This window comes from Drosophila tropicalis, unplaced genomic scaffold, assembly GCF_018151085.1.
Source record: "Drosophila tropicalis isolate 14030-0801.00 unplaced genomic scaffold, ASM1815108v1 contig_158, whole genome shotgun sequence".
Classification (NCBI taxonomy): domain Eukaryota; kingdom Metazoa; phylum Arthropoda; class Insecta; order Diptera; family Drosophilidae; genus Drosophila; species Drosophila tropicalis.
Genome location: NW_027172602.1, coordinates 13298586 through 13326251, shown reverse-complemented (window position 1 = coordinate 13326251; position 27666 = coordinate 13298586). Strand labels below are relative to the sequence as shown.

The 27666-nt window shown below is 42.0% G+C and overlaps 3 protein-coding genes and 1 long non-coding RNA gene across 4 annotated transcripts; 1 reads left to right on the top strand and 3 right to left on the bottom strand.

Moving 5' to 3' along the window:
• Positions 1-765: 765 nt before the first annotated feature.
• Positions 766-3312, bottom strand: rumpel. Its single transcript, XM_068303338.1, has 5 exons — positions 3021-3312; positions 2363-2522; positions 2237-2302; positions 1075-2171; positions 766-1011 (listed from the first exon to the last, which is right to left on the bottom strand). The coding sequence occupies exons 1-5, from the start codon at positions 3266-3268 to the stop codon at positions 909-911; spliced, it is 1674 nt and encodes a 557-aa protein (XP_068159439.1). The 5' UTR covers positions 3269-3312; the 3' UTR covers positions 766-908.
• A 3404-nt stretch (positions 3313-6716) lies between these two features.
• Positions 6717-7062, bottom strand: LOC137582573 (uncharacterized). Its single transcript, XR_011033300.1, has 3 exons — positions 6968-7062; positions 6824-6898; positions 6717-6756 (listed from the first exon to the last, which is right to left on the bottom strand). It is a non-coding gene; the product is annotated as an uncharacterized lncRNA (long non-coding RNA).
• Positions 7063-10174: 3112 nt separating this feature from the next.
• Positions 10175-10367, top strand: LOC137585286 (uncharacterized; the record flags this gene model as incomplete). Its single annotated transcript, XM_068301003.1, has 1 exon — positions 10175-10367. A coding segment is annotated over one exon (156 nt), but the record flags the coding sequence as incomplete, so codon positions are not given.
• An 8834-nt stretch (positions 10368-19201) lies between these two features.
• Positions 19202-20797, bottom strand: LOC137586925 (protein phosphatase PTC7 homolog). The gene has a single exon (XM_068303131.1). It carries the CDS (start codon positions 20560-20562, stop codon positions 19453-19455), a length of 1110 nt encoding a protein of 369 aa, XP_068159232.1. The 5' UTR covers positions 20563-20797; the 3' UTR covers positions 19202-19452.
• Positions 20798-27666: the final 6869 nt, after the last annotated feature.

Here is a 27666-nt window from a genome sequence, read left to right as displayed (position 1 = left end):
GCCTCTGCTCCTGGTCCTGCCCCTGTTCCAATCCTTCTGCTGAGTGGAAACTAATTTTGCAAACATTTGTCAGCTCATTAACAATTCAATTTGCTGCATAAACGACCTAAACATACAAATAAAGCTTTGCAGAGCGAGTGGACACGGGGTGAGGGGCAAAACTAGTTGAACCACACACATAGAGACTGTAAATATTCAATTAGAACCCTTTACCCACATTATACCATGCTCCCATAGAGTGAAATGCTATATTAGTTACTCGCCGGGCACTTAAACGAGGCATTTCCGATAAAGTCGATCTAGCCAGAGCAAGATAATTTTGTATGGTATTCCAAAGTCAGCAGGATAACATGCTTGTTGTTTTTGTTTTCATTTCTTTTTTGAGTTTCCCACAAAAAAGATTAAAAACAAAGCAGAAAAATAGCAAACTAACCCCAGACAGTCATAAGTGTTCCCAGTTAAACTTTTCGCTTTGATTTTTAGTTAGTTCCTCGCCTTGGTTTTCTATCCAGGCTTCGGGCATTTTTCTAATTACACAAAAAGGCAGCCCCTCACCCCACTCAAGCCACCCCTCACTAGTGCCCCATCCATGATTCTTCTGTTGCTTTGAACCCATTTCTCCTTTTGCAAATAATTATGAACTGTATTTTATTTTAAATATTTGCTAATGCTATACGGCAAGCCCGAACAAAAAAAAAAAAAACAAAACAAAATTTGTAAAAGGAACATTTTCTGTATGGCATCTGGAAGGTTCTTTTTGCGGTATCATCACGTGGCTGTCTCCTGTATCCTGCTTCCTTTGGTGACCGGCACCTCTGATCGTTTGTGGCGACGTCGTTCCAACCATCGTCGCACGAAGGGTGTCAACAGGCGTGGATCAACTGCGTCCAAATTGGATTCACTTAGCACTAGGCTAGTGATGAGACCGACCACAATGGTGACCAGGGCACCGAAAAGCGTGAAATACAGATAAGAAATGCGATACAGCTGAAAGGAGCTGCAGAAGCGGGACTGGAAAGGAGAGCAAAGCAAATGGCTTTCAAAATATTACTCATTCGCCTCGTGGTTACTCACCTCGTTGCTGCATCTAATGAGGATGGCAAACTACTGAAGTCACTCGGCTCTCCGGCATATGTATAATTACAGCCCATGGTTGAGTAGGGTTTCCTTCGATAAACCAAATCGCCAGTCACCAAATCTCGTTGGGCACTAACACACATCCAGATCATAACGAGAAGTGAACTAAAGCCACCCAGCAGGGCTCCCTTTGAGTTAACCCATGGCAACAGGACGCCGGCTGTGAAAATCCCCAATAAGGGCCCATTGGCCACCGATGAGAGGGTCACGGTCAATTGCAGAACAGCACCAAGTTTCTCCACAGCAAAAACGAGAGCCACAAACAGAATGCCAAAAACCACGACCACGCTACGCATTACGAATGATGTCTGCGACTCGCTGAGTGGTTTGCCGTAAAATGTCTTGACAAAGTCCTCTAGTATTACGGCGGACAGGGAGTTGAGGCCCGTGGATAAAGAAGAGAGGGCAGCACTGAAAACACCGGCTACAAATACACCCGGAAGGCCGGGATACGAGCCCAGGGTTTCCATTACTAACAGTGGCAAGAGCTGATCGTTTCGCTGGGCCAGTTTGGTCTCCAATGGATCACACTGGGCGTAGGTGGCGTAAATCAGCAAGCCCGTATAACCACAAATCAAGAGAAACGTGAGAACTCCGGCTATAAAAGTCCAAATGGCAATGCGAGCATGTCGCAGTGTGGGCAGCGATAAGTACCGCTGAATCATATTCTGACTGATGGCATTCGATTTCAGCCAATGGGCCACTCCACCCAGAACCAAAGAATAGAAGGTGTAACGTTCTCGCAGGTCCAAATTGAAACTCGGGGCCTCCACTCGGGTGGTTTGGCGGGCTCGTTGCCACACCACCGACGGACCACCAATGTCTAGGGTCCCCTTAATCAGAACCAATGCCATGGCGCCAAACATAATCAATGTCTGAATGACATCCGTCCACACGACTGCCTTGAGGCCTCCAATGCAGGTATAGAAGATGCAGACAACACACACCACCGGGGTCACAATGTGGATATTAACGCCTGTGGCCTGATTGAAGGCTATAGCTGGCACATAGATCACAATGGGTAGCCAGAGTAGCTAAACAATTAGCAAAGATCTAAATGAGATTGGAATCGTTATCGATGTCGCGATGTTTCTCTTACCGAAGCCACTATGAACATGACGGAGCCAAAGAGGCGTAGACTGCGATTATAGCGCTGTTCCAGATACTAAAGAAAAACACATAAGAACAATTGGCCAACAACCAAAGGAATAATCGGAGTGCTCACCTTATACGTTGAGATCAAGTTGAGCTCATGGAAGACGGGCAGAAAGATGTAGTACATACAGACCCCCATAAGAACCAGGGAACCCATAATATACATATATTGTGCTCCATATAGATACACCTCTGTGGGTGTGCCCAATAATGTAATGCCCGAAATAAAGCTACAGTGAACAGTGGACGAGAGAAAGAGTTAAATGAAAATATCTTTACAATTGCCCCAACCTTCACAATAAGCTGTCGTTGATCTCTTTCACAAGGAGAGAGATCAAAGTGCGTTTTATACAATTCAATTTGCACCAGTCGCTTGGTCTCGTCGTTGTCATCGTCATCCCCATAGTCGAGAATAGCCCGTAGTCGTAGTCGTCGTCGTCTCGTCATTTGAATGAGGAAACTCTCAACATTGGGCAAGAGACTCTTTAGAGGCAATTATTAATTATGAAACATTGTGATTTGATGCGTTGATAAGACAAGGCAAATTCGGCACTGCGGTCTCTAAAAATACTTGACTCTTTGAGTAAACTAGCTATAAGTAGAATCTGAGCACAAATTTCACAAAGAAAATAAACGTAATGTTTATTTCAGTGAACGGAAATTTACCCAAAAAGCTTGCTCCTAATTCTTTCACTGTTTGATCGATCGATCGATTGTCACTAACTCACCTTGCTATCAGTGACATGGTAATGGGAAAGATTTTCATCTGCCTGCCACCCACCAGATAGGATGCAGCACTATCAGCTGCCTCTTCTGCACTGCTCGAAACTGACTTCCGCTTCGTCCTTGTCTCGCGGCGCAGTTGTAGACAAAAGTAAATGCCAATTATGGCACAAATGGCCAACATTAAGCAGAAGACCAAGTAATCGGGCCAGCCGAAACTTTGTAAGCTGGCCCGCAACTCCTCCACATGCATGTTGTTCAAACGATAGGCAGACCAACGAAACCAAGATCGGGTTACTCTATTTTTATCCGTGTTATCCGCTTAAGCTCTGCTCAGTGGCACGCATCAAAAGTAACTAACAGATAATCTACATGGCGAACTGTCAGAAACATTTCAGTTTTTGTTTTTTTTCGGTTTGTTTCGGTCTTCGGGCTGCGATCACACTACACAAAATGTCTGACCAGTCTGTCGATCTGTCGGTCTCTCTACCCATTACACTTTGATTTAAATTTGTGTAGTTGCCACACACACACAGACACACACACACGACTGCGATTATTATTAATGGTACGTACATTTTTTGTAGCAAGTGCAGCGGCAGCAGACAACAACAGCTGATGGTCTCAGCTGTTTTCACCTACTTGAGGGAGCATCTAAGCAAAACTACGACACTTCCAATTGTAAACGTAAATTGACAACCCCCGGACGAGTCGAAGACTCGACTAATCAGTCTCGCACTTAAGGCATAGTACGCTTTGTCTTTCCGGCTAGTGCCAAGTTTTAGCTATATTTGATTTGGTTTTCTGTGTTTCAGTTTGTTTTTTGGGGTGCGAAAGTTTCGTATGCGTAAATTACCTTGATTAGATTTAGTGGGCAATTTGAATAGATTTATGTTGTAGATTTTGTTATGTAGGCCGCCGACGCCACCCTCACTACCCACTGGGATCCCCTCCCCCCTCAATCCACAATCCATGCTCCACCATGCTCATAAGCAACACTTTGCAAACGAAAGAGTGTGAACCGAACGTGTCATTTGTAATTTGCCACAGGTTGATTACAACCGACTGTAAAACACAATTATGTTTGTTGATGAAACTTCTTTGGGGTTTATTGATAAATACACAAAAAAAGGGAAGAAAAAAATTGTTTAGATGGACACTGACAGCACTGCTAAACAGCGTTTAGTAGGAACAGGCTGAGGCTCCATCACTGGATTGAATATTATATTTGGAAATCATTCATATCTGGCCAAGTACTAGATGAATAACTGGGCAGAATATCGCTGACAGTGCCTTCACCTGTATGTTTGTGTGTGTGTGTGTTAGTAATCATTTATAGATTCATTCTCTCCGATCGCTTACCGGCAGTATCTGCAGCTCCAACTCCGGTCATGGCCAATATGGAAGTTGTTAGCTCCTTTAGAGTACGTTCCAGCTCTCCAAATTGAGATAAATCCTCCATAGATGGAGCTGCGAAGACCATCTGGCCCAGACAAAGGATCAATACGATGACCAAAAGTGGCAGAACGTTTGCGGAAACTGAATATGCCATGTCCGTGCACTGAATACGCGAATTTGTTCTATACGATTGCAAATGATTGGAACTCAGCCATTTTATACCCGTGTCCGTACACCTCTACCATTTCATGCATCATTAAGGCCTTTAAATTGTTTGTCTTAACGGTTCACTACGCTTGAAATGAACTAAAAAACACCCTAAAAAAATAACTTTATATTTCAAAAAATAAAACACATATGTACATATTTTTTTGCGTTCAAATACAAAATAACCTTTGATTGTTATCGAAATTAAAAATTTCAAATAACGTATACGTGTACATTTGAAGCAAAGGGGTTTGCTTTCTATTCTGATTGATGTCTTAGGTTTCTAGCCAGTCAGAATGCTATGTGGGCATATCGAAAGCAAGCAATTTTATCTAGTCGCCTGGAAGTATGCTACACTTAAGTCACGTTTTGGCAAATATCTTGAGAAATCGCATTTTTACAGATTTGCAATGTTAAGGTTTTTCGGAATTTAAAAACACATTTTCGATGGTCGCTTTGATTCTTTTACGATATTTTACATTGCTTCACTCTCCGTCGGGAAGCGTCGCTGGCTCTTTTGTGGCTCCCGAGGCATGAAATGAGCAGCAAGTGCCACTACTCTAACGCACATGAAGCCTTGGTATTAGATTGGGCTGGTGGTTTTTGAACTGAACGATTAGTTGAAATTGAGGCTTAAGTATGGGCAAAAGGAAAGCATTTTTAAGTGAAAAACGTTGGGAACACTTTCAAGCTAATAGAAAATAGATTCCAGATAGAGAAATGACAATTCGTCTATTTCTTTTTTCCAGAAAAAAAGCAGAGGAAACCTTTTCAATGTAAATACATACATACTTTGCATGCTTATACATATATGTATGTATGTACATACATATCTTTTTGATTTTTTTTTTATTTTGCCATACGCAGCGTCAACGGCAAATTAATTAATTCCAGTGGAGCGATTTTTCAAGAAAAAGCCCTTTTACACACACCCCACCTACCAATTGCACTCCTCCTAGCCCCTCCCCATCATCAGCCTTTGCACTCTTATGCAGGTGCCTGCACTCAGAACGGTTTTTTGCAGGTGTTGGAATATTATTTGGAATTACATACATACGTGTGCTTCTACATGAGTGTGTGTGTGTTTCCCCATGTGCTATGAAAATTATTTGCTTTTTAATTTTGTTTCAAGTTTTTGCATATGTCTCCGGCTCTTCACACGCCCACGGCTAACTTTACAGTTGAGAAAGCATTGCATTTTCCAAGTGGTTTTAATTAGTTAGTCGCTCTTGCTGTGACTGTACAACCAAATTGCAGTAAATGCAAAATAAAATGCGAAAATTGAGTAATTTGCTCTTTGATAGTTACATATATTTATAAGCACACCTCCACCGTATATGTGCACAAAAGGATTTGTGAAATGTAATTTAAGTAGTTCTATTGCGAATGCAGCTGCATCAACCTGACCTTACACATCCTGCACTTATACAGAACAGTTTCAGTTGGATATTTGCAAAATATGGTAAGGGCTATCAAAGGACCCAGCTCCAATTTACAATACAGATTGAGAAACAACATTTCAGGGACACTTTACCATTAAATCTCGCTCTCACTTACCGTTGTTACATATGAACATTTGGAAAAATATCCACCATCTATATATCAATATCCGATCGCCTTCAGTATGGCCTGAGGATCGCATTTCTCCTCACTGCTTCCCTCTCAACAAAGCAATGCCATAAGAGATAATAGTAAAAACCATTTCAACGAGAATGTCATATCAGTTGAATTCACTTCAAAGTAATATGCATTTGGATGAGACTAGTGTAATATGTATATAGAAATATTGCCTACAAATCGTGCAATTTATTTTTGAAACGTGACGAGAGAAAAATATTATAAATAAGCTTTGAAATGTATTTGAAACTCATAAACGTGAACCTAATTGAGTCTAAACAGAAGAGATCACGCAGGTTTACTTTATACAGCTTTACAATTTCCAAGCAACTTGGGATATACACGACTCAAATAGTTGCTTCGAAACTGTTTCTAATAGTCACTGGAAGAAGAGTCTGATGAATCGAAATCAAGCCTTTTTTCGGCTGCAAGTAATTCACAATATTTGCAATACTCCCGAACAGCTTCAACTTCACAATAAGGGCTTTTGTATATATTGTTACCATATAACTGGGCAATCTGTTAACAAGATAGTTGATCAAATTTTGAATTTAATTTTTATTGGCAAATTTTGACTTTGACTTACTTCCACAGGGAATTGGCACCATATACCGAAGGATGGTTTACAGGACTTTTCGAATATAAGTCTAGTGTTGCAGAACTAAGTAGTGGAGAGGGTGATTATTGAATGTTAATGATTAAAATTGCAGAATTTTCTTTACACACTTACCCTTTTGCAGCTTACATTTTGATCAAGCAAAGCTAAGAAAAGAAATAGTAAAAAATAATTCAGAGACAATGACATTTTGGTTAGATAACTTTGCACTGGTTGACTTTGACTTTGAGATCCCAACTGAAATATATATAGGGAATTATTTCTTACAAAACGTGAGGTATTTTACTCTAATCTAGTTAGTTTAAAAATTAAATTACAGTCATACAATTATATAGATAAGTTTGAGCACGACTTCTTTCTTAAGTGTTTCGTGGAAGTGAATGGGTCATAGGCAATATCTTTTAAGGAAATCTTCCTTGGCCATCAAGTCTTCTTCGCAGGGACAATCCCAATCACAAAGTTGAGAGGTCTCTAAAGATCTTATATCATATCATTCGCCAGGGCTGCCAGCAAATTAAATTGAATTCTAAATGGGGTGGCTAATTCGATTGAATTCGAAGTTATTATTATTCAGTTTCTCCGTAAGTTATGATGGCATATAAGGGTTTGTGTGGTTACTGTGTGGAAAATGTTTTCCAGATGACATTATCATGTCATTATTGTCCATATGCAAATGACACTGTTACTGCTGGCCCACTGTCATTCACACCAGCCCCAAATCATGATGAGCAGAACCACCCATATACAAAATAAGTATTTATCAAGTGATGAACACACCCAGCTTAGGGCTAGGACTGACTAGAGGCTCATACAATATATTAAGGGTCAAGTCAAGTCGAGTCGGTTCGGGTCGGGTCGGGTCGGGTCATCATCAGAGCTAAACTTCTGGCCTATGCGTGGCCTCTAATTACTTTGCATTGTCATAACAAAATTGAGCGCATTTGACACGCAATTGCCCCACACACACATACAGAGGGAGAATATGATGACATGTGAGAAATGTGTGTGGAAGAGGAGAAAGGTGCAAGGACTGTTGCATCAGTATGACGACTCCCCCCAAACTAGATAAGAATTAATTGTTCAATGGCACGCATTGCACTAAATATTTGAATATGTTCGCACAACTTTTTGACTTACGCACCTATTAGCCCCTTCTCCTCTACCCGCCCCGCTCTGTCACCGCTTGTTAATCGGATAAAATTCATAATTATCGTTATTACTGTCATTTTTCTAATGACCTGACTTGGCTTTTGTGCGGAACTGTGGCGGGGGGGAGCCACAAATTGCGTGTACTTTTCTATTAAGATGAGCTATCAAACGCATTTTGACTGCGTTCGTTGATTTTGGACTTGGGCTTTTGTTTGTTTTCGGTTTAGTTTAGTTTTTATTTTAGTTATGCCTTTTGGACATACTCTGTGTCCAGGGTCCAGGGATGTCCACGCAACTCACGCGTAAATTATGTAATTAAAATTCCGCACCTTAATTTGGGCAATTTATTACATGAGCTTTTGACTAATTGGATAACGATCTTTAACTATGTCGAAGCGTGAGTCGACGCTTCAAACCTTTTTGCTTGCTCCTAAATGTCTGAATGAGTTCATAACGCGATTGCATTTTCTGATAAGCTTACGATTAATTGAATTTTTACTCGGAATTTATCCCCACCCCAAAACCCAAGTGCTGTTTAATGGGTGTGGGTTTACTTACCTAATAATGTCTAGTGATTAACTATGCAGATGACACACACACACACAAGAAAAGACTGATTCAATCACAAAAGTGATTTGGGGAGGGATCAAAACTAGCATCAGATCGTTCTCAACTTCCAGAAATATGAATATCCTTTTCTCATCAAATTGTAAGACAGAAATCTTCCCTATAGAGATCCTCTAAGTTTTCATTTATATCTTGACTTCCAATAAGACTCACTGGCAATATTCTTCTACCATTCTTCTGACTCTATCCCCGATTTTCAAGCACCTAACGATTCTCTTTCAGGAATTGCTTATATCCTGGTCTTATCACATCTTTTTGACACATTATCAATTGGTTTATATGAAGGCTACTCTAATAGCATAGAGTATAGACTGTTCGAAGTGTCGTCAATTCACTTCCGGTGTCTCTTTTAATGGTTTGTGTGTGCTCAGTCCCTCGTTTATCAACGGGCCATGGCCTTAACCACAGTTGAAACATGAGCAATGACAATTACATTTGACCATTTTTTGCTTTTTAATTTTCGCTGTGTGTGTTTTTTGTGATGGTTTTCCATTTAACATTTTTATTTATTTATTTTTTTTTTTTGACGTTCTGGTCAATAATTTTTGCACTTTGCATTGATGGAAATTAAAACAGAAATCAAATGGAAATGCCCAACCAAAACGGGTCATAACAGTTAGTCTCAACGATTGTTTGTTTGGTTACGTTTTTTGTTTCACTTTTTTTATACATTTTTTTGTACGTTTTTTCTTCTTTTTGCAGGCAATTTTCGTCATTAAAACGGGCAATTGTATGAGTCAACAATAACAACATTGTGGACTCTGGGGTGGGGGTGGGGGTGGGCGGAGACGGTGGGTTAGCTATTAAAATTGTTAGCCCAAAGGGGAGCCATGTATGGCGGGTTGTGGGCTGAGATCGGGTCGAATTTGTGCAAATGACGCGGCACTCTAAAAATAAATCCAGCTCAGTTGAGCTAGGGTCAATCACGAATTTCAATACCCTTTAAGCTGTGGAGTTAAGTCGAATTAACATTAGATTTAGATTTTGTGTTTTATGGAATGAGTTTCATTAGAAATTAATAGACTGAATGATTCTAGAAATTTGATTTTGATTAACTAACCTCAGAAGCAATCGATCTAACTTTCCATAAGGGTATAAGCACGCTAGAGCTTTGACTTAATATTCGATTTGCTTTTTTGTTTTTGCTTTTTGTTTTTGCTTTTTAGGTTTTTTTTTTTTTTTTGTTTTTGTATGCGGCACACGTGGAGCCGATGGCGTTGGCGATTCCGATTCCGAGTCGATGTTCATGCAAATGGAACCCGCTCCGCTGTTGCCAGTTAAGTTTCGCTGCTCAACGTAAAATGTTGTGAGGCATTTGCACTCAGTCTGTTAACGTTAGAAGCAAAGGTTCTTTCTGGTTTTGGCCATGGCCTTGCATTGGCATTATATTTGCTTTGGGTTGCTGTTGGCAGTTCTGGTCTTTGGCCACCAATCGGTAAGTGTGGGCAGGGAGAAAGTGCAGTGAAATCCATCTAATTGTTCCTCTTTAGTCACTGGCTATGGAGTTCATGGAGGAGGAGGAAAGGGAGGACACTGTGATGGGGGGTAGAGCAAACGGATTCGGCTGAGATGCCAAAACTATTGACTACATATACCAGAGACACGATCGCCCATTTCAATCCACACAAATCGGATGCTGGTTTTCGCCAGTTGTGGGAACGGATCCCCCTGCAAAAATCCAAAGATGTCATCAAGAGATAAACGTTACCTGAAATATATCTAACTTATTCAAATTGAATTCCGTTTACAGTGATTCAAAAAATTACTCATTGTTTAAATGGAATAATGTTGCCACAAAGTAACAACAGTTGGCTCGAAAATTCGCGTATGCCAGCTCCTTGGCTTGGCTTGGTTGGGTCAGGCTGCAAGGCTTAAGCAGCAGGACAAAACTTTTTGACCACTTGGCCACATTGCTCAAGTCGTTGAGGACCCATCCTCAGCTAGCTAGCTGTCCAGGCATGCACTTGACGGTTAGTCCTTCTACTTTTGCTACCTGGATACCTTTTTCTTTCCCATCCATGCATCCCCCCGTTTTTTGTTTTTTTTTTTTTGTTTGAGTGCAACAACATCAAAGTTGCCAACTTTCAACTTGAGGAATTTTCGACAAGGCGACTTGGTGGAACTTTTGTCAGCAGCAACAGCAGAAGCAGGAGCGGCCCAGATACCAGAAAGATATTTACGAACCAAAAACCAGAGGGCCAGCTTAGGCTGGCCAAGGTGCCGAAGTGCGTACACCCTTGCGAGTTAAGAGTTTAGATGAAAACTATGTACGATGCTCTCTTCTGTTATCCTTAACGGAAATACCCTTTTCGCAAGGGTATAACAAGCAAAAATAGGAAACAAAAAGATGCTGCAGCAGGAGGCTTTTCGTTTAATTGTTGTATGTTGCGTTGTGTGTTGTGTCTTGTGTTGTCTTGGACTAGGACTCGAGCACTCGGACTCGGACTCTGACTCCAACTTTGACTCGGACTTGGCTTGGACTTGGGTTGGTTTGGGTTGGGTCTTGGTCTTGGTCTCGGTCTCAGGCATATAAATTTGCCACGCTCAGGTGTCCTTAGTGGTGTTCTAATTACTAACAAACTTAATTTTCTACAAGTTATTTTCGTGAAGACACTGACTCGTCTCTTTCCACTTATGTACTGTGGCCTAAGGAATGGTAGGTACTACATTACATGACTCGTTTTGCCTTTCACTTCTCTTCTTTCTCCCCACAATCGCTTTTGCTTGTTTTTATTTTTGCGCTTTTGAAGACACGCGCCACTTTGTCCCCCCTCAAGAAGGCAAAAGTGGACGTAAATCTGGCACAAAGTATAAAAAGGATTTTTGGCATATAACTTGGCATACCAAATGCATTTTAGCACTAATCCAATTAATATCTAAATAGTATTTAAAGGCTTTCAAATCGATGGATGCTTAAACATAGCAAAAGTTGTTCATAATATTTTCTAAATGGTTTACCTCGAGAGAGCAATTAGAACATATGAGAACATATAGGCAAAACTAGACATAAAGGCACCCGAATTGTGTCCTTAGGGAATTGGCAAGGTCTGGCTTCCTGCTACTACTATATATCCACTAGACTTATACCTACATATAAGGAATATCTCATAATATCACTCGGTAGTTTCAACATTTAAACACGTTTGATAATTTTAAAGTTATTGTTGTCCCCTGCCTGTCTCTCTCCCTCTCTCTTTCCCTTTCTGTTTCGTAAAATAAAAGGACTTATACATAAGGGATAAGCCTGTGATGTCCCATTTGGGTAAACTAAATGAATGAAGGGATAGGGATAGGGAGAGGGAGAGGGAGAGAAACTTGCAGCGCACACTTGAAATAGTTTTATTTCAATTAACAACAGAAATTCGATGAGTTTATTTGTTTTGTTCCACTGGCATTTGCTTTCTCGCATTCTCGTTGCCCCTTTTTGCGTTTAATGCGAGACAAGATAAGAGCTATGGCGACGATTCAAGAATTTTATGCCCGAATCTGGGTTCACTCTATATATGTGTGTGTGTGTGTGTGTGATAATGTTGACAGATAATAAACTGGGGGAAAATTACAAAATTACAATCAGACAAACACACACACACACACACATGCTCATACACACTCATAAGGGACATTTTGCAAAAATGTTGCGGATACGGATGCTAATGGCGGACCATTGTCGCTACTCCACTTGCTCAGGCTCTGCCTCTGTTTCCATCTCTGTCTTTTTATGGCCATGGGTCCCTCACTCATTTCAAACACTTGAATGCTACATTTTGCCACCACAAAACTATTCAATTGAAAGTTATTTACGTTTATTGTTTTATTTTCCGTGACAAACTCAGAAACTTAAAGAGCGAAGAGAAAGAGGTAGATCTTAAAGTTTTGCCATGGAAATCGTTACAACAATTAAGCGAGGGTTTGATTTATAGCCAAATGCCATTAAGCTTGGCCAGACCATCGATTACAAACTGTGAGAGAGAGAGAGAGAGAGCTCTAAATCTATACTTCCGTTGTTAATCATTGGCATCACTTAATGGCCCCTTCCGTCTTCCGTTGCAATGAACCAAATCAAACCAAACGAAGCCAAAGCCCAAAAGCCAAACCCAGTAGCAAATGGCTGCAGACGCAAACACACACTTATACACACACACAGTCAGTCAAGTGTTTCATGGATTTGTTTTCTTCCTGCTGTTTCTCCCATCTTTTTTTTTTTGACGTCGTACACGCCCTTCAATTACAAATCTATGCGATTCAGTTGTCGACTCCTCCTAGTTCTTCACTCTCTCCGCTACACACCGACACCGTGCCATCGCAGATAATCTACTAAAGGACTTCCGCCTGGTGCGTGCGTTGCGTTCCGAAAAAAGAGAGCCCAGAAATGGTAAGGAAAAGAACTTGGAATAGGCAAAAGTCTGTAGAGGACTGTAACTGAAAACGCAATGATATACGACCGTAAAATCGAATAGCGGGCATGAGGCACTTATACACACACACACACACACACACATACACACAAAAGGCTTTAAGTGGCGGGCAAAATCAACAGACTATAGCCTAGACTTTTGGAGACTTTTTTGGTCGGCGTCTTTTTTTGAATTTTCTTGGCGCTGCAGTCCACGAAGAAACAAATTTATGGCCCCAACTGTGCCGTGTTGCGTGTCCGAAGGACAACTGCGAGACTACAACAACTCAGCGGGTTGCATGTCCTGGTCCTGGTCCTGGCCCTTGCTCGGCCAGCTCCATCCACGTGCTCACTTTAAGAAAGTTGTGGTCCTGGCTCCAGAGCCTGTTCCAACTCCTGCTACTGCTTCTGCCTAAGGCCTAGTCATAGGCATTGCGTTTTCGGTTGCCGTGTTGAAATTGACAGCAAAATAATTGGTTGATTATTTATGAGACAAACGAGCCAAAGACGAACAAAATAAACACAATGCCATTTGCTGAGAGAAAAAAAATGGGAAAAGGAGAGAAAGTTTGTTTTCCACAATCTTGATTATGCAGCTGATTATAGCCGAGAAAAGAGAAGCAGACACAAAGACAGACTTACAGGACATGGACACAGACACAACAGACACTGTGCGCAACAGGACAGAGAAATCCCAAATTGAATGACTCTACTCAAAGATTCGCCCACTTCAATTGGATCTTGCATTTCTTTGAGATTTGAGAAAGGGTTCGAAACACACAAAGATTCTACTAAAGGACTCTCTGTTCAAGACCTGAATCTCTAGAGAGTTCGCAGTTCAAAAGCCAACATAGGGAATTGTTTTGGTGTAAGATTGATGAGGAAAATGTTCAAATTACCAGAAAAGAATACAAGATTACTTTCCAAAAACTATTTCATAAATTCCAAGCTTAAAATTTTGGATTTTGAGTCGGAGCTGATTTAAGGACAGCCTCAAAGCCAATACTTCTTTTGATGTTGGCTGCTAAAAGCGTATGTGCAGACCCTGTGATTGCTATCCAAATAGTTATTTAAGCAATTCAAATTGTGGTAATTAAAAATGGCCAACCCGCTCATATGGTTGGACCTGGAGATTGGGCAAGCCTGCTCCGGAAGTTAGAGGGAGGGAGAGTAAGGCAGAAGAGGCGTAAGCTTTGGCCGAAGCCGGCACTTGACATATGGAGCCGGGACCATGGGTCCAAGTGAGTAAGAGCCACTTCTAACCAGGGCCAACGCCTGCGGCTGGCTGTTATTATTTTTGTCACTGACAAAGCAAATCACCGACAAACCAACAAAGGTCTCTTTTCACCACCACCACCAGCTCCTACGCCTTTCCTGGGCCATGTTTCAGCTCCAACTCTTCTAACTCTAAGCAAAACATCCCATAGGCCTAGGCCTAGGCTCAGCAACCGTTACAAACCGTCCGAAACTGAGTACCCAGTGCCAGGCAATTTTCCTGTTGAATTATGAGGATATTTGTTTCGTCATGAAAGATTGGTCCTTCCCTCGTCGTTTCTCTAATCCCAGGCACCCTGGCATCCACGCACCACCTACTGAGGGGTGCTCAGTTTGTTTTTTTTTTCTTTTTGCATTTCTCTCTTTTTCATCTTTACCCATTCTTAGTTGGCAAGGAATGACATTGAATAGGGGATAGGGTTAGGGATAGGGATATAGGTGGAATGGTGAATGGGGGAATGAGGGTGGTTTTCAATTTGCAGGCCGCAAAAACAGAATCGTCAACTGGTCTTTGCCTTCGTCGTAAGCTTACCAAATGCACTGCAAGTGAAATGCACTCCACTGACTTTACGGGGTCGGTTTTTTGGGTCGTGAACCATGACCAGGACCCCTGAATAAGGACCAGGACGAGGACGAGGACTAGTACCAGCCCCAGCTCCAGGACAATAGGGTGAGACAGAGAGAGAGAGAGGGAGTGAAAGCATATACAGTGTGAAGAAACGTGGAGGATAAAGAGATGGAGTAGGCAAAGTGGTGGCACATGTAACACATGAGTCTTAGCCTGCCTGGGCAAGTGCCTGGACGATTGCATCTACAATTCATAGAAATTTCAAACGATGCGTAAACGAAAACGGAAAATGTACAGCAGACGACTACGACGACGACGACGATGACGACGATGACTACTAGGAGAAATACGAGGTGGAGACTTTGGACCATGTCTGGGGAAGCCAGCAAGTAGTCAAAATTGTGGCTACCGACCAAAAATTGCGTTTCAAATGCATGGGAGAGTGACAGAGTTAGAAAGAGTGAGAGAGATGAGATCCGAAGCAAATCTGACTTTGGTTGATGATGAGTGTCGTTATCGTTTTGTAAAGCAAGAGCATCCACTGGCCCTACATCCCGAACCCATACCCCACCATTCTCTCTCCCACTCTGACCAGAAGGATATTCTAACAGCAAGTTGAATTTACATTTCGATATGTGGCACTGCCAGCCAGTAGAGGGACAAGCTCACAAAACAATCAAGAAAAGCAATTGGTGCCGGGTTGGGTTTTTTTCCAGAGGCAAGGAGGGCAACAACGAGGAGAAGCCTTTCGTGTGCTTCTCCGGAATATGTCGTCATGGTCGTCGTAGCTGTTCTACTTGCTGCTGCTGCTGCTGCTGCCACCCCAGCTCCAGGATGATGTGGCTGCATGGATTGATTTACGTTCGAAAAGATTTCTCAAGTGTGCAAAAGCCCCTATTCCAGTGGTCTGGGGATCTGGGGTCGGTAATGGTTATGAGCAACTGTACATTTTTCTATATGTTTTGTTTGTAGTTTTGCAACGAACGCTCTGAGATTTATCAAAAGGTAATTTATACATTGCACAACACTCTTCCAAAACACTCGGCCACATTCACCCTCCTCTACTTCTCTCTCTTGGCCCTTATTCTCAGCTGTTTCCCGATTCAGTTTGTTTGACTTGGTTGTATGCGTTTTTGCATTTTTGTGAATAAATCGCCCCGGCAAGCATGACATATGTATGTACATATATCCATATACCACATATGTACATACAAACATACATGCCAGCCCAGCCCTAAAGCAAATAGTTTTAGGCAAAGTTGATTTCCCTTATACATATGTACGTATGTATCTGGAAATGCTTTTGGTTTTGTTAGTTTTGTTAACTGAGACAGGCCCTCTGCCTTCTCCTACTCATGTCTCACATGATGGATGCCAAACTGTGGAGTGCATAGCTTTGAAATTCTCTTTAGATTATCTATCAGAATATAAGTTATTGCTCAAAAAATCTCAAACTAATTACAAAGAAATCTTACACAGACCTCAGCCATTTCTTTTCAAGATCTACGAATCTATAATCGTTTGGCTAAACGTATAGATAATGAAACATCCAGTTTACAATATAAATGGATTACTGAACATTCTCTCAGATTTGGCAGATGTGTTCAAAATTAGGTAGTTTCAAACATTCTCAAAGAAATCAGTCTAATCAGTAATCTCTCCCGATCTCTCTCTTTCTCAAATGAAATAATTTGATATAAATGTTGTTTATCAACAACTGTTTTCATTAGCTTCTTTAAAGGGTAGCGCCTCAAATATCAATATTCACCTTCATCTACCCCATACACCAGATTCTCAATGCCATCAACCGTATCAGGCAACATGCATAAATTCAATTTTGTTTCGCAAAAAGGAATGGAAAAAAAAACTGCATATTTTAACGCTGTCTATATAATGCATGTACATGTTTCTGTGGTTGAAAGATTGCGGGGGCATATCTATATGGAAGGGACTTAGCTTGGTGGGTTCGGAACGTAAAAAATTGCAAATCGAATCGAGCAGAAAACGAACGATGAAACGACATGAAGTTTCAAAAGGTGTGGGTCTGAGTCTACATACAACATACCGAAACGTCAAGAGCACACTCGGACGACAGTTACACGCCTAAAGTCCACCACTACCCCTGCCCATGGGTAGAGCCATCACCCACTCTAGGGCACACATGCCAATGTCCACGGTATAAACATTGTTGACATTTGCCAAACCTACTTTAATCACTTTTTAACCCCATTTGATACAGTGTCAACATGCACATGGGGCGATGGCGGCGACAACGGCGACTGCTCATAAAATGGTCAGTCCACCGACACACAGGAGCTCCAAAAGCTCGAGCTCTCTCTTCTTTTGTCACCGAATGCAACAAAAACGACCGAGCCAAAGCCAAAAAAAAGAAAGAAAACGAAACATTTATCGCTGACAAAAAATGCCAATGACAATCGCAAGAGGAGAGACAAAACCAAAAAAAAATACACACACACACATACACATACAAAAAACAAGAACGAATAATAAAAGGGAAGCCACCGTTAAAGGACTGTCCTCGAGTCCTTTAGCCCATTACCATGACCCGTTGTTGGCCGAGCTGCCAAAGCAATTGATTTACTGCACTTTGTTTGCCAAAAATTAATTGAGTTGATGACAAGTGCAATTGATTTATGCGGGACTCAAATGAGTGTGGACAAACGCATGGACGACCGGACTAACGGACGACTGAACGACTGAGCGAATGAAGGAATGGATAGATGGATAGATGGATGGCAGCACATAAGGACTGGATATATTGGGGCAAAGGGCAGAATAAGGGCAAAAGTTAAAGTCCACTGCAAAGAGAGATGACAATGGCAAAATGAGGAGAAAACTAAAACTTATACTCGACTTTGAGCTAAATATACATATACAATTGATCAGATCAAAATAGTTGATCATACTGTCTGAAGATCTAAATGGATTAAAGTCCTTAAATGAATGTATTCATGAATCCATCTCTTTCTACTTCACTTTAAGGGCTTCAGAATCTGTAAATTCCCTCAAAAAGGATTCGCTGTGGACATTTCGGCGATCATTCTCTGGCTTTGAGAGAAAATTTAATGAAATTATTTGCTTCTGGCTACTGTTAGTCAATTTTAATGGACAAATGCTGCATGGTTGAACTTTACGTGTCAGCATTTTGATTTCCAATATGACGCCGCCTCACCCATTCTCACCCATTTCGCCATCGTCAGGAACATCATGGCCATCATTGCCATCATCACATGTGTTGTACATATTATAAATGAATGGTGGTAAAAGGGGGGCACGATGGCTCGGTGGCTCTGCCACCAAAATTTTCGGCTAAAAAATTTCACACGTTGAATGCGACACATGTTGTCCAGCCAGCCAGTCAGCCAGGCAGCCAGCATCTCCTCTTGTATTCTGTATTCTGATTCTGTGTGTGTGTGTGTGTGTGTGTGTGTGACACTGAAGACCCCAGCTAGGCCTAACCACTTCCGCGATGAACCCTTTCTCAGTCCGGTCCCCCCCTTTCGGTGACATTTACCGTTAGCATATCAATAACACACGCCAGTGCGCCAAAAATCCACAATCCACAGACCAGACTCGAACGCGGACTCATAAAATATGGCTACGGGCGTCCATCAACCTGCACTCGGCCCTGCCTAAATGGGAACGTGACACCAAAAACACAGAAGGTTGAATGTCTGCCTGCTGCCAGGCTGCTGCTTCTGCTGCTGCTGCTGCTAGCTACTGCCTATCTCCCCCGCTTCCACAGTTTGATTTTGCATTTCATTCAAATTTTTGGGTGGATGGACGACGACTACGACGACAACAACAAGGAGAGAAACCTGAACGCGGACGCGGACGCGGACATGGACGCTGTCGCATCATCGGAAATGAATCATTTGCTTCGTTTGTTGGCATCCGCTTGGCGCTTATTTCCGTTGCGTTGCTCGTTTTTTGGCCTAAAACCTGGACCCGGTATCCTGGACGCACCATCCCCTCCCCACCTTAACGTTCCCGCACATTTTGATGACATGTGTGCGCGGCACGCTTCCGTGACACAACAGGACCAGCAGTCAGCCAGTCACTCCGTCAGTCAGCCAGTCAGCCAGAGGTAGCCAGGAGTTTTTAGCATTTTCTTTCCTTCTTGTGTTTCTTTTTTTGTTTGCCCCCCCACTACCATCACCTGCCTGACACCTGCAGCAAGTGGCAAAAGGGCTTCCTGGTTTGGCATTGGCTTTGGTTTCGCATGGCATGTGAATGTATTGAAAATGGAAATGAATACATTCAGGGGTGATGAAAGGCGCTTAGCCTTCAAGTCAACACAAACATTAGAACAAGATGCGATTTAACAATTTATTACATTTTCGATTGATTACCAACGGATAATTTTTGTTATGTAAAACGGAAATCTGAAACACTTAAGAAATTTTAACTACTTGACATTAACATTGACATCGGCACTGCCAAGCTCATATTTGTGAATTAAAATGAGGAGGACTTGAGAGGACTTACTGGCAATTGCCCAACAGTTGTGTATGTGTGTGTGTCTCAAAGAGAAACTATAAAACAGTTGCCAGCTCGATTCCCTTTCTAGATTACGCTGGCCAGGATAACTGTAATGTCATCGGGCTTGCCACCGGGAGACTCGATATTCTGTTTTCGAGCATTTTGACTGAACGGCGAGTCATGGTCGGGATTAAAGCTCAGTGTGCGAGCCATCAAAGCAATACAATTGGCCGACATTTGCAGTTGAACGGCATCGGAGACTCCAGACACTTCATTGAGCACCCGAATCAAGAGATCGTCGGGCACATTGTCGTAGACGCCGTCAGTGGCCAGTAGAATGACATCGCCAAGCATGCAGGCGAATTTTATGGAGTCCGCACACTCTGGCCCATCGGTAAGAACACTCAGTCCATGGCCGGGCGGCGGGCCGGATAACTGAAAGGGCGTATTGAAGAAATGTTGCTGCTCAGCAGATCGGCAGACGATCGCACCGTTGCGGACCACTATGAAACCGCTATCTCCAATGTTGGCCGCATACAGCATACTGTCCTCGCGGCATAGTGTGAGAATGCAGGCGGTGCTGCTGCCAAGAACCGGATGCTTCTGCTCCATCAAGTCGCAATAGGCTCTTGATATAAGCAGATTGGGTCGCTGGGCATCGAAATTTGGCGCCAAGACGAGGCGCTCGCAAGAGCGCATGAGAAACATGCTAAATTGACCAGGATCGACGCCATACATACGCCATCCACCCACTCCATCAGCCACACCCAAGGCATCAGCTGCGGCAGTGGAGGCCTTGAACCAGGCATCCTCGCCGTACTTACCACGGCTGTAAGACGGATAGAGATTGGTGTCCTTGGCAAAGCCACACACCGCACTAACTAGACGTGGATGTGGCAACGGACTTATTCTAGGAACAACAGTTGCCAGCTTCTCCACTTCCTGCTCCGCCGAGTCCTGCTCCAGGTTTTTAACCAACACCTCCGTTCCCAGCTTATCATCCGCCGTATTCGAGGATGCATTCATTTTGACTGGCGACAGCTTCGTGCGATCCATCAGACATCGAATCAGCTGACCGCCACTGTTCGCCGCCAGCTCCGTGGCCAGGATGACTATATCGACTAGAGTGCCCAATATGCGCCTGGGCCCATCCACATAGGACATGGGAGGACCCAAGATACTGGTCCTGCTCATCCTGCCAGCTATTGAAAATCACACCTATAAAGGGCAGAGACGTCGAAAATGGGAAAAATTCATTTGTAGGTATTTATCCGTTGGTTGACAATCCGTACAAACAAAACACCAAAAAACACCAAAAAATACTAATGATAATTATAATATTGGAATTGAAATTCGTGTGTAGTTTTGTCCTTTTGGCTCTGCTTTGGTTTAGTTTCTTCCTACAAGTCTATCTAAGGTGTAATTCAATCGAAATCCTAACAAAAACTAAACCTAAATTGAAATCGGATGCCAGAATCGAGTGAAATTTAACTTAGAACCTACTTAGTCCAAATGGAAAAACAATGAAATATAAATGGACAACTTGAGAAATCTCGCAAGTTTTACCAAAAGAGAGGATGAACTTTTGCATGCTTTTAGGCTTCTCTGGAAATCCAATGCATTAGTTAAAGATTTGTAATCTTAAGTGTTGCTCAATTTGTTCGACTTCCTTTCCCCTTTTTTTCCAAACTAAAGCAAAAATGTTGACTATTTGTAGCTACTAAAATCCATTGAATGAATGGCTATATGTACTTATGAATAAGTATAATCGTTTAATGGAACAGCAAAACCCGACTAAGAGGAATGAACTCTATGGCCAATTCAACTCAATTATGCACAATTACAGATACAAACAGTGTGTGTGTGTGTGTGTGTGTGTGTGAGAAAAGGATGTTGAGCCTGAGGTAAGTAGCATGTGGATGGCAGAGTACACCTCTACACCCATTACCAGATAGCCCCGTTCCCCCACTGTTCCCGTTCAAAATTCTGGCAGCGCCTATTTTAATAGCCAACGACCTTAACTGCTGCTGCTCTTCTGACTGCTGCTCATCTCTAGGCATTTTTTGGGCACAGCAGATGCGGCACTTGAATTGCATGCATAGCTCATTGCCTGCCACTCGACTCGGGGTGAAGTGCAGAGCAGGCACAGCCACAACCACAGTGGGAGCAGTAGGTAGCAGTAGCATCAAAATGCCATTGAATTGCTTAAATACTTTCGGCATCGTTGACGTTGCCGTTGCCGTTGCTGTTGCTGTTGCTGTTGCCATTGCCGTTGGCATTTTTTGGTTGCCATGCTGATGCAACATATGCGTGTGGCAGGAGCCAGGCAAAATGAATGCATTGAATGAGCGATATGAAGTGCAATCAATGCAAAAATGTTTTCAAGTGCCGTACTCTCCCACACCGCCCACTTCACACACACACACACACACACACACACACACATACAACTCAGCCAGCCAGAGATATAGACCTAGACAACAACAAAAGCAAAAGCAACAGCAATTCACCATTGCAGCAGATGCAGGCGGCATTCAGTCAAAATGGAATGAGTCCAAGTGGAAGCCTATTAGATATTCCAACTAGACTCTCTGCCACTTGCCCCCCCTTCCCCCAGTCTACATATTTACGCATGTATGTTTCTATGCCTGTGTGTGTGTGTGCGTCGGTGTGAAAGGATTATTCACACACTATTGATTTCAAATTGAGTTGACTTCAAATCCGTCTGAATTGACAGCAAGCAGAAGCATCAGCAGCCATATAGCTAGGCAGCACATGGCAACATCATGATTATGATGATGATGATGATGATCATGATGACGACGATGGCACGTCCCTATGCATGAGAAGCACCCAGCAGCAGCAGCAGCACCAGCACCAGCAGTCCGGAAGTTGACTAATGAATTTAATTTGCACTGGGGTGTTGAAGCAAATAGAGCGACAAACAGATAGGCAGAAGCCAAACACCCAACCAACCAACCAACCAACCATCCAAACCAGCTAGTGACTGATTGACTTTGAATACGGCGCCAGTAAGTAGGCAACTGTTTTGTGCTTAGCCACTCCATGTGTTTCAATGTGTGCGCTGCTCATCGTGTGTGTGTGTGTGTAAATCAAAGTAAACTTTAATGTTATTACTGACAAATTAAGATTTTCGATAATTGGGCTAAATTTATTTAATATTTTTTAGATTTCTTTAACACTAGATCCGATTGATCCAATTATATTACACAAATGAGTTTTAATGGGTTTTAACTTAAAGAACTTTCAAGTAAATGATATTAAAAACACATATTTTATGTTCTTCAAGTATTTGAAAAAGTTCAATAAAATGGAATCAAAATTGCCCACGCCTGATGGGTTGGTGGCTTCTAAATTCATAACTTGAATTTGGCATGCATCTAAACAATTGCATTTCTTGGGGGTGCATTGCCCGTCAACTGGCGCACGAGCAGCCAAGCGTTTCAATTAATTTCCTTGGAATTGTAGAATTAATGCCCAAGTTAGCGACAATGGCACATCAGTAAAATGACCAGTCAGACATTGATGATTGTCCTGAAATTGTCCTGGCAGCTTCTGTTCTCTTGGGTTTTGCCACTCAATGACAACAAAGAGATAGATGGACAGACACAGACACAGATACAGGCGTAGGCACACGCATGTGGCATGCCACAATTGTTGCTGACCAATGATCAATTTAATAGGAAAACAATATTGATAGCCCTGGGGTATGTGTGTCCATCTACCACACCAGAGGGAGAGATAGAAAGAGAAACAGAGAGCAACAACCGGACCTGTGGCCGGAGCCGGACAAGACACTTGAATCTGAAGCTGGGCGGAAGTGTTGTGGTTTTTGTCAAACAGAAAGATGGAGCGATGGGTGGGTGAGAAGAGTTTTTGTTTGTTTGCCAAATCATATTGGGTCTGAGGACTACGATGACTACTTGCTTGAAAACTTGCCCTGAAAACTTTTGGTGTTGTGTTGTAACTAAATTTTCGAAAACACACACACACAAACACACACTCACATACCCATTGAGCCTAAAGCAACACTTTCACTTGTGTGTAGTCCTTGAGTAGTCCTCTTTTGTCTCTGTTTGGTTTCTTGTGGTTTATTATTCACGCCTGAATTGATTGTAAATTAAAGTTTGTCTGCTTCTTCTCAATTTCTATTCCCGTTTCTAGTCCTGGGTCTTGGGTGCTGGGTTGCGCATTTTGAGGTCAGCCTATGGCAAAGTTTTCTTTTGTGTGTGCATTTGTGTGTGCGTATAGTTGAATGTGTGAATCTTGGGCTTTTCGTCCGGCCTTTTGTCCGGGGCCACTCCGGACTCGTCACCCTTATATATGTATGTATGTGTGTGTGTGTGTGCGTCTGGCTGGTGGGTAGGTGGGTACAGGCGACCGCCTGTCCTTCCAACGCTGTCCTGGCCATATTAGAAGCCAAAAGGCATTCAAGTGCACATAAGACGATTACACATCATTTAACCGACGCACTGCAAAACTATGAGAGGAGACCTCTCAACGCAACATACAAACGCCCCCCACTTGCCCATCCCCGGGCCGCACCCCACATGGATCTCTGGTTGCTACTTTGTAATTGTTGCTCCTTGGCTTGTCTTTTATTGACTACTGCATATTGATTATAACTGGTTACAATGCTTTTCCTCATCATCATCTTCAACCCGAAAAGGCAGTTCATTTCTCTGACCCCAATCCCTTTTTCCCTTGGCATGACTTGGCTTGATTGTTGGCATTTTGTTCTTGTTTAAAATTCAATCGCTGCACTCAACTGTTCACAGTCTGTGTGTTACGGTGTGTGTGTGTGTGTGTCTGCTTGGATTTTGAGACAACATTAATTTGCTGTTAATAAAGAGAAAGTGTGGAGAACTTTCGGACATTGCGAAACAATTTAGTTTTACTTTAAGAAATAACTTTAGATTAAGGATTCTTAAAGTATATATATATACATTCTCGATCGGAGGCCAAGTCAATATACTCAAAAGTCTCTCTCTTATACCTCATAAAGGAATAATTTGGGTCAAACTGCTCCACAATTTTCTTTATGTCCAAATCAGCGAAAAACCTCAAGTCCAAGTAGTTCCTAAAAAAAAGAAAACAGAATGTTATAATAATAAAAAACCAAAACCAAAAACCACCCAAAGAAATAAACATAATATGAGGCCTCCTTCTTGAGGCTTTGCTGGGGAGATGATGACAGTGAAGTGAGTAAAGTGGGCCCAAAAGTTTTTTATTTGCATTTTGTTTTAAGTAAGCTAGAAAAACACAAAAACAAAAAAAAAAAAAAAAACAAAAAAACTGAAGAAGTGAGACCAACTCTGTTTCTGCTATTTCTTTTTTTGTTTCTCTGTTTTTTTTCTTTCACTCGCTTTTACTTTGTTGTTTTGCGTAGAAAAATGCACAAGTTTTATGCTACTAGAAAAGTTTTTTTTCCTCCCTCTCCCTATCGTTCTCTCTTTCTCTCGCTCTCTTTCACACAAACTTTGCACTTGTGTCGTAGTTGTAGCCGCCGTCGAAAGGGTTCTGGTACAATGATGTCCAATGGCGCAAGGAGAGACGTTTCTTGTCATGATGCACTTAATATTTCTGGCATATCATTAGGCAGGCAAAAGAACCACCAACAACAACAACAACAGCGGCAGCAAGTTTTTGGGATCTTTTGGGTCGGATTTATTTATACCTCGACTTTACCTCGAAGTGTCACACACTTAGTGAGTTGGTTAGTTACTTACTTACCCCGGCATCTCTTGACAGCATGATGAACCCTCGCACAGTTTGGACTGACCACAGCAATAGCAGGAACAGGAGCAGCCATTACATGGAAGATTCCAAATAGCTGCTATGCATTATCATTAAACTAAATTATTAGAGTTTCAGGCGTAGTTTGTAACTACGCGGCCAAAAGGGGATAGGGGGCGGAGTGTGATGCCAAAAGGACACAAAGGACACACACACATAAACACACAAACCAGCAACCATAAGAGGAAAACGCATTTTGCACGTTTTGTGTGCGAAAATTTTTTACACGCTTTTTACAACTTTTTTGCGTTTTTGTGTTTACCAAGTTAAGTACACAAAAGCATTTTGCGTAGATAAAAAGTCAAGTCGAATGCGTTTAGAGTTAGAACGAAAGCATTTAGTTAGTCTGACGAGTGTCTTGGTCAAAAGAGGGTTGGAGTGAGAGAGTACGAACGGCACATAAGAAATAACTTTGCATACTTTTAGGCTTGCCTCAAGTTAAGGGACAAAAGACAATGGCTTAAGGCGATAGCAGGGCGCAAAGATGGCAAGACAGAGTGAGGCAGACAGAGAGAGAGAGAGAGAGAGAGAGAGAGAGGTGGGTGCAGGGATCATTGGCAAGCCACGTAATTTCTCAAACAGCCGTAGCCATGTAACCACGTAAAGCATAAAATATTTGCCAACTGGCCATAAGAAACTATGTCTAAAAAGTTACGTTACGTTAAATAAAAAGACAAAAACTAAACTAAAAACAAAAAAAAACAAACAAAAAACAAGAAGTAAGCAAAAACCAAGACAACAAAAACGGCAACCAAGTTGCAACCGCTCATTTGAATACTTGTGTAGGACTTGGGCACAAAACAAGTTTAACCACGCATTAGTTACAGGACACGGCTGGACCCCAAAAAGACCAAGTCAACGTCAGAGACAGCGACAGAGACTAAGAAATAAAGACGGACACAGACCTGAAGATGGAGACGGAGAGACAGCGAGTGACTGTGACTTGCCACATGCTGAAGCTTCACTTTATGTTTCATGCTGCATGCTGCCCCCTGCACCCGGACACATGCAATTTGTAAACCAAAGCGCATAATTTACAATGAACATTTCAGGATACTTAGAACCTTGGTCTTGAGACACACTCACACACACACACACACTCACACACACACAAAGTGATGGCCAAGACATTGAATGACCGACCAAAAGTGCTGCATTTGAAAATTTTTGCGAGTTTCTAGAGAAGGGAGTATTGTTCGGGTTAAGGGATAAAGGGTGATATTGCGGTTTTAAAAGCCTAGGTGCCTAGTACAATGGAATACATTTGCGGTTCCAAACCAGTATGTCGACTGCAAGTAGATATCGTTTTCATCTCCTATCTGCAGATGAAATAATGTCAAATATATTTTTATCAAACCTTATAGCAGGTAGTCAATACATTTCTGTTTTTGGAGAAACCTAAATGCCTGAATATATCTTCAGCTATAGAGAATTGCAATATATTGATTAGCAAGCAAAGATTTTCACCTTTGGTCGCTAAAATTGTAGTAGGAAGGAAGAGCAAAGGATGAGAGAAGTGACACGAATCACCCATACCCACATACGAAGACGCGCTCATAAAAATGCTTTGTGGTTGGCATTCTTTGGTTTTTCTTCTTCATCTTCTGCAGTGTTCTTTTTTTATTCCTTTTTTTGGTTTTGTTGTGGCGGCTCTTGCAAAAAGTTTTCAGTGGAAAAACTTTACAAAGCATTAACACCTCATAGACAAGGATGAGCAAAAAATGGTAAGGAGGAAGAAAATCAAGTTAAAAGCCAAAGAGAAAAACTCCCATATCGTCTGTCACGTCGACAGAACGAGAGAGAGAGAGAGAGAGTAGATGAGAGTAGAAATGCATTTCTAAAATAAAAGCCAAGGGAATCTTCTGTTCTCCTCACACTTAATCTCTCTTTGTGGTCAGCATCAAACGATAAAATTCATTCGATTCAATTAGAGTTTATGCCAATTTCCAATTCGAGACACTGTAATTGTTTGAAATTATCAATTCAAATCATGTCCACGTCCCCACCACCCACTCCCAGCAATCCCCTCAAGAAAAACAAGAGAAAAAATAAAAAGAAAATTATCATTCAGCACGCTTAAATGGCTTTTCAATTAGATTATGTCATTCCGGTGTCTCCTTCCCGCCCCCCCATCCTATCCCCGCCCATCACTCACCCATAATAAACGTATCAATTTCCGCCAAGGAATTTGTCCAAAGCAAAAAAAAAAGAACCCAAACAACTTTGCCTTCTCTCTTTCACCACTCTCCTTCCGACCCCCTCTCCAAGTGCCAAACATTGAGTTCATTAATTTTGTGTGAGGCGCAACAATTAGCACGAAAACCGAAAATCGAGCCACGTTTTTTCCTTCAGGGGCCAGTGGGCGGAGGTGTGGATAGCGGACCGAATAAAAACAAAACAAAAACAATATTAAACAATATGCCCACCCACACAACATCATGACGCCCCCTCCCTCCCAACGTGACGTTGCTAATTAAGTTG

Coding starts and splice junctions, on each gene's coding strand:
- rumpel (XM_068303338.1), bottom strand. CDS start 3,268: ATGCATGTGGAGGAGTTGCGGGCCAGCTTACAAAGTTTCGGCTGGCCC. Junction 2,523..3,020: donor ACCATGTCACTGATAGCAAG/GTGAGTTAGTGA, acceptor TGTTCACTGTAG/CTTTATTTCGGGCATTACAT. Junction 2,172..2,236: donor TCATGTTCATAGTGGCTTCG/GTAAGAGAAACA, acceptor CTAATTGTTTAG/CTACTCTGGCTACCCATTGT.
- LOC137586925 (XM_068303131.1), bottom strand. CDS start 20,562: ATGAGCAGGACCAGTATCTTGGGTCCTCCCATGTCCTATGTGGATGGG.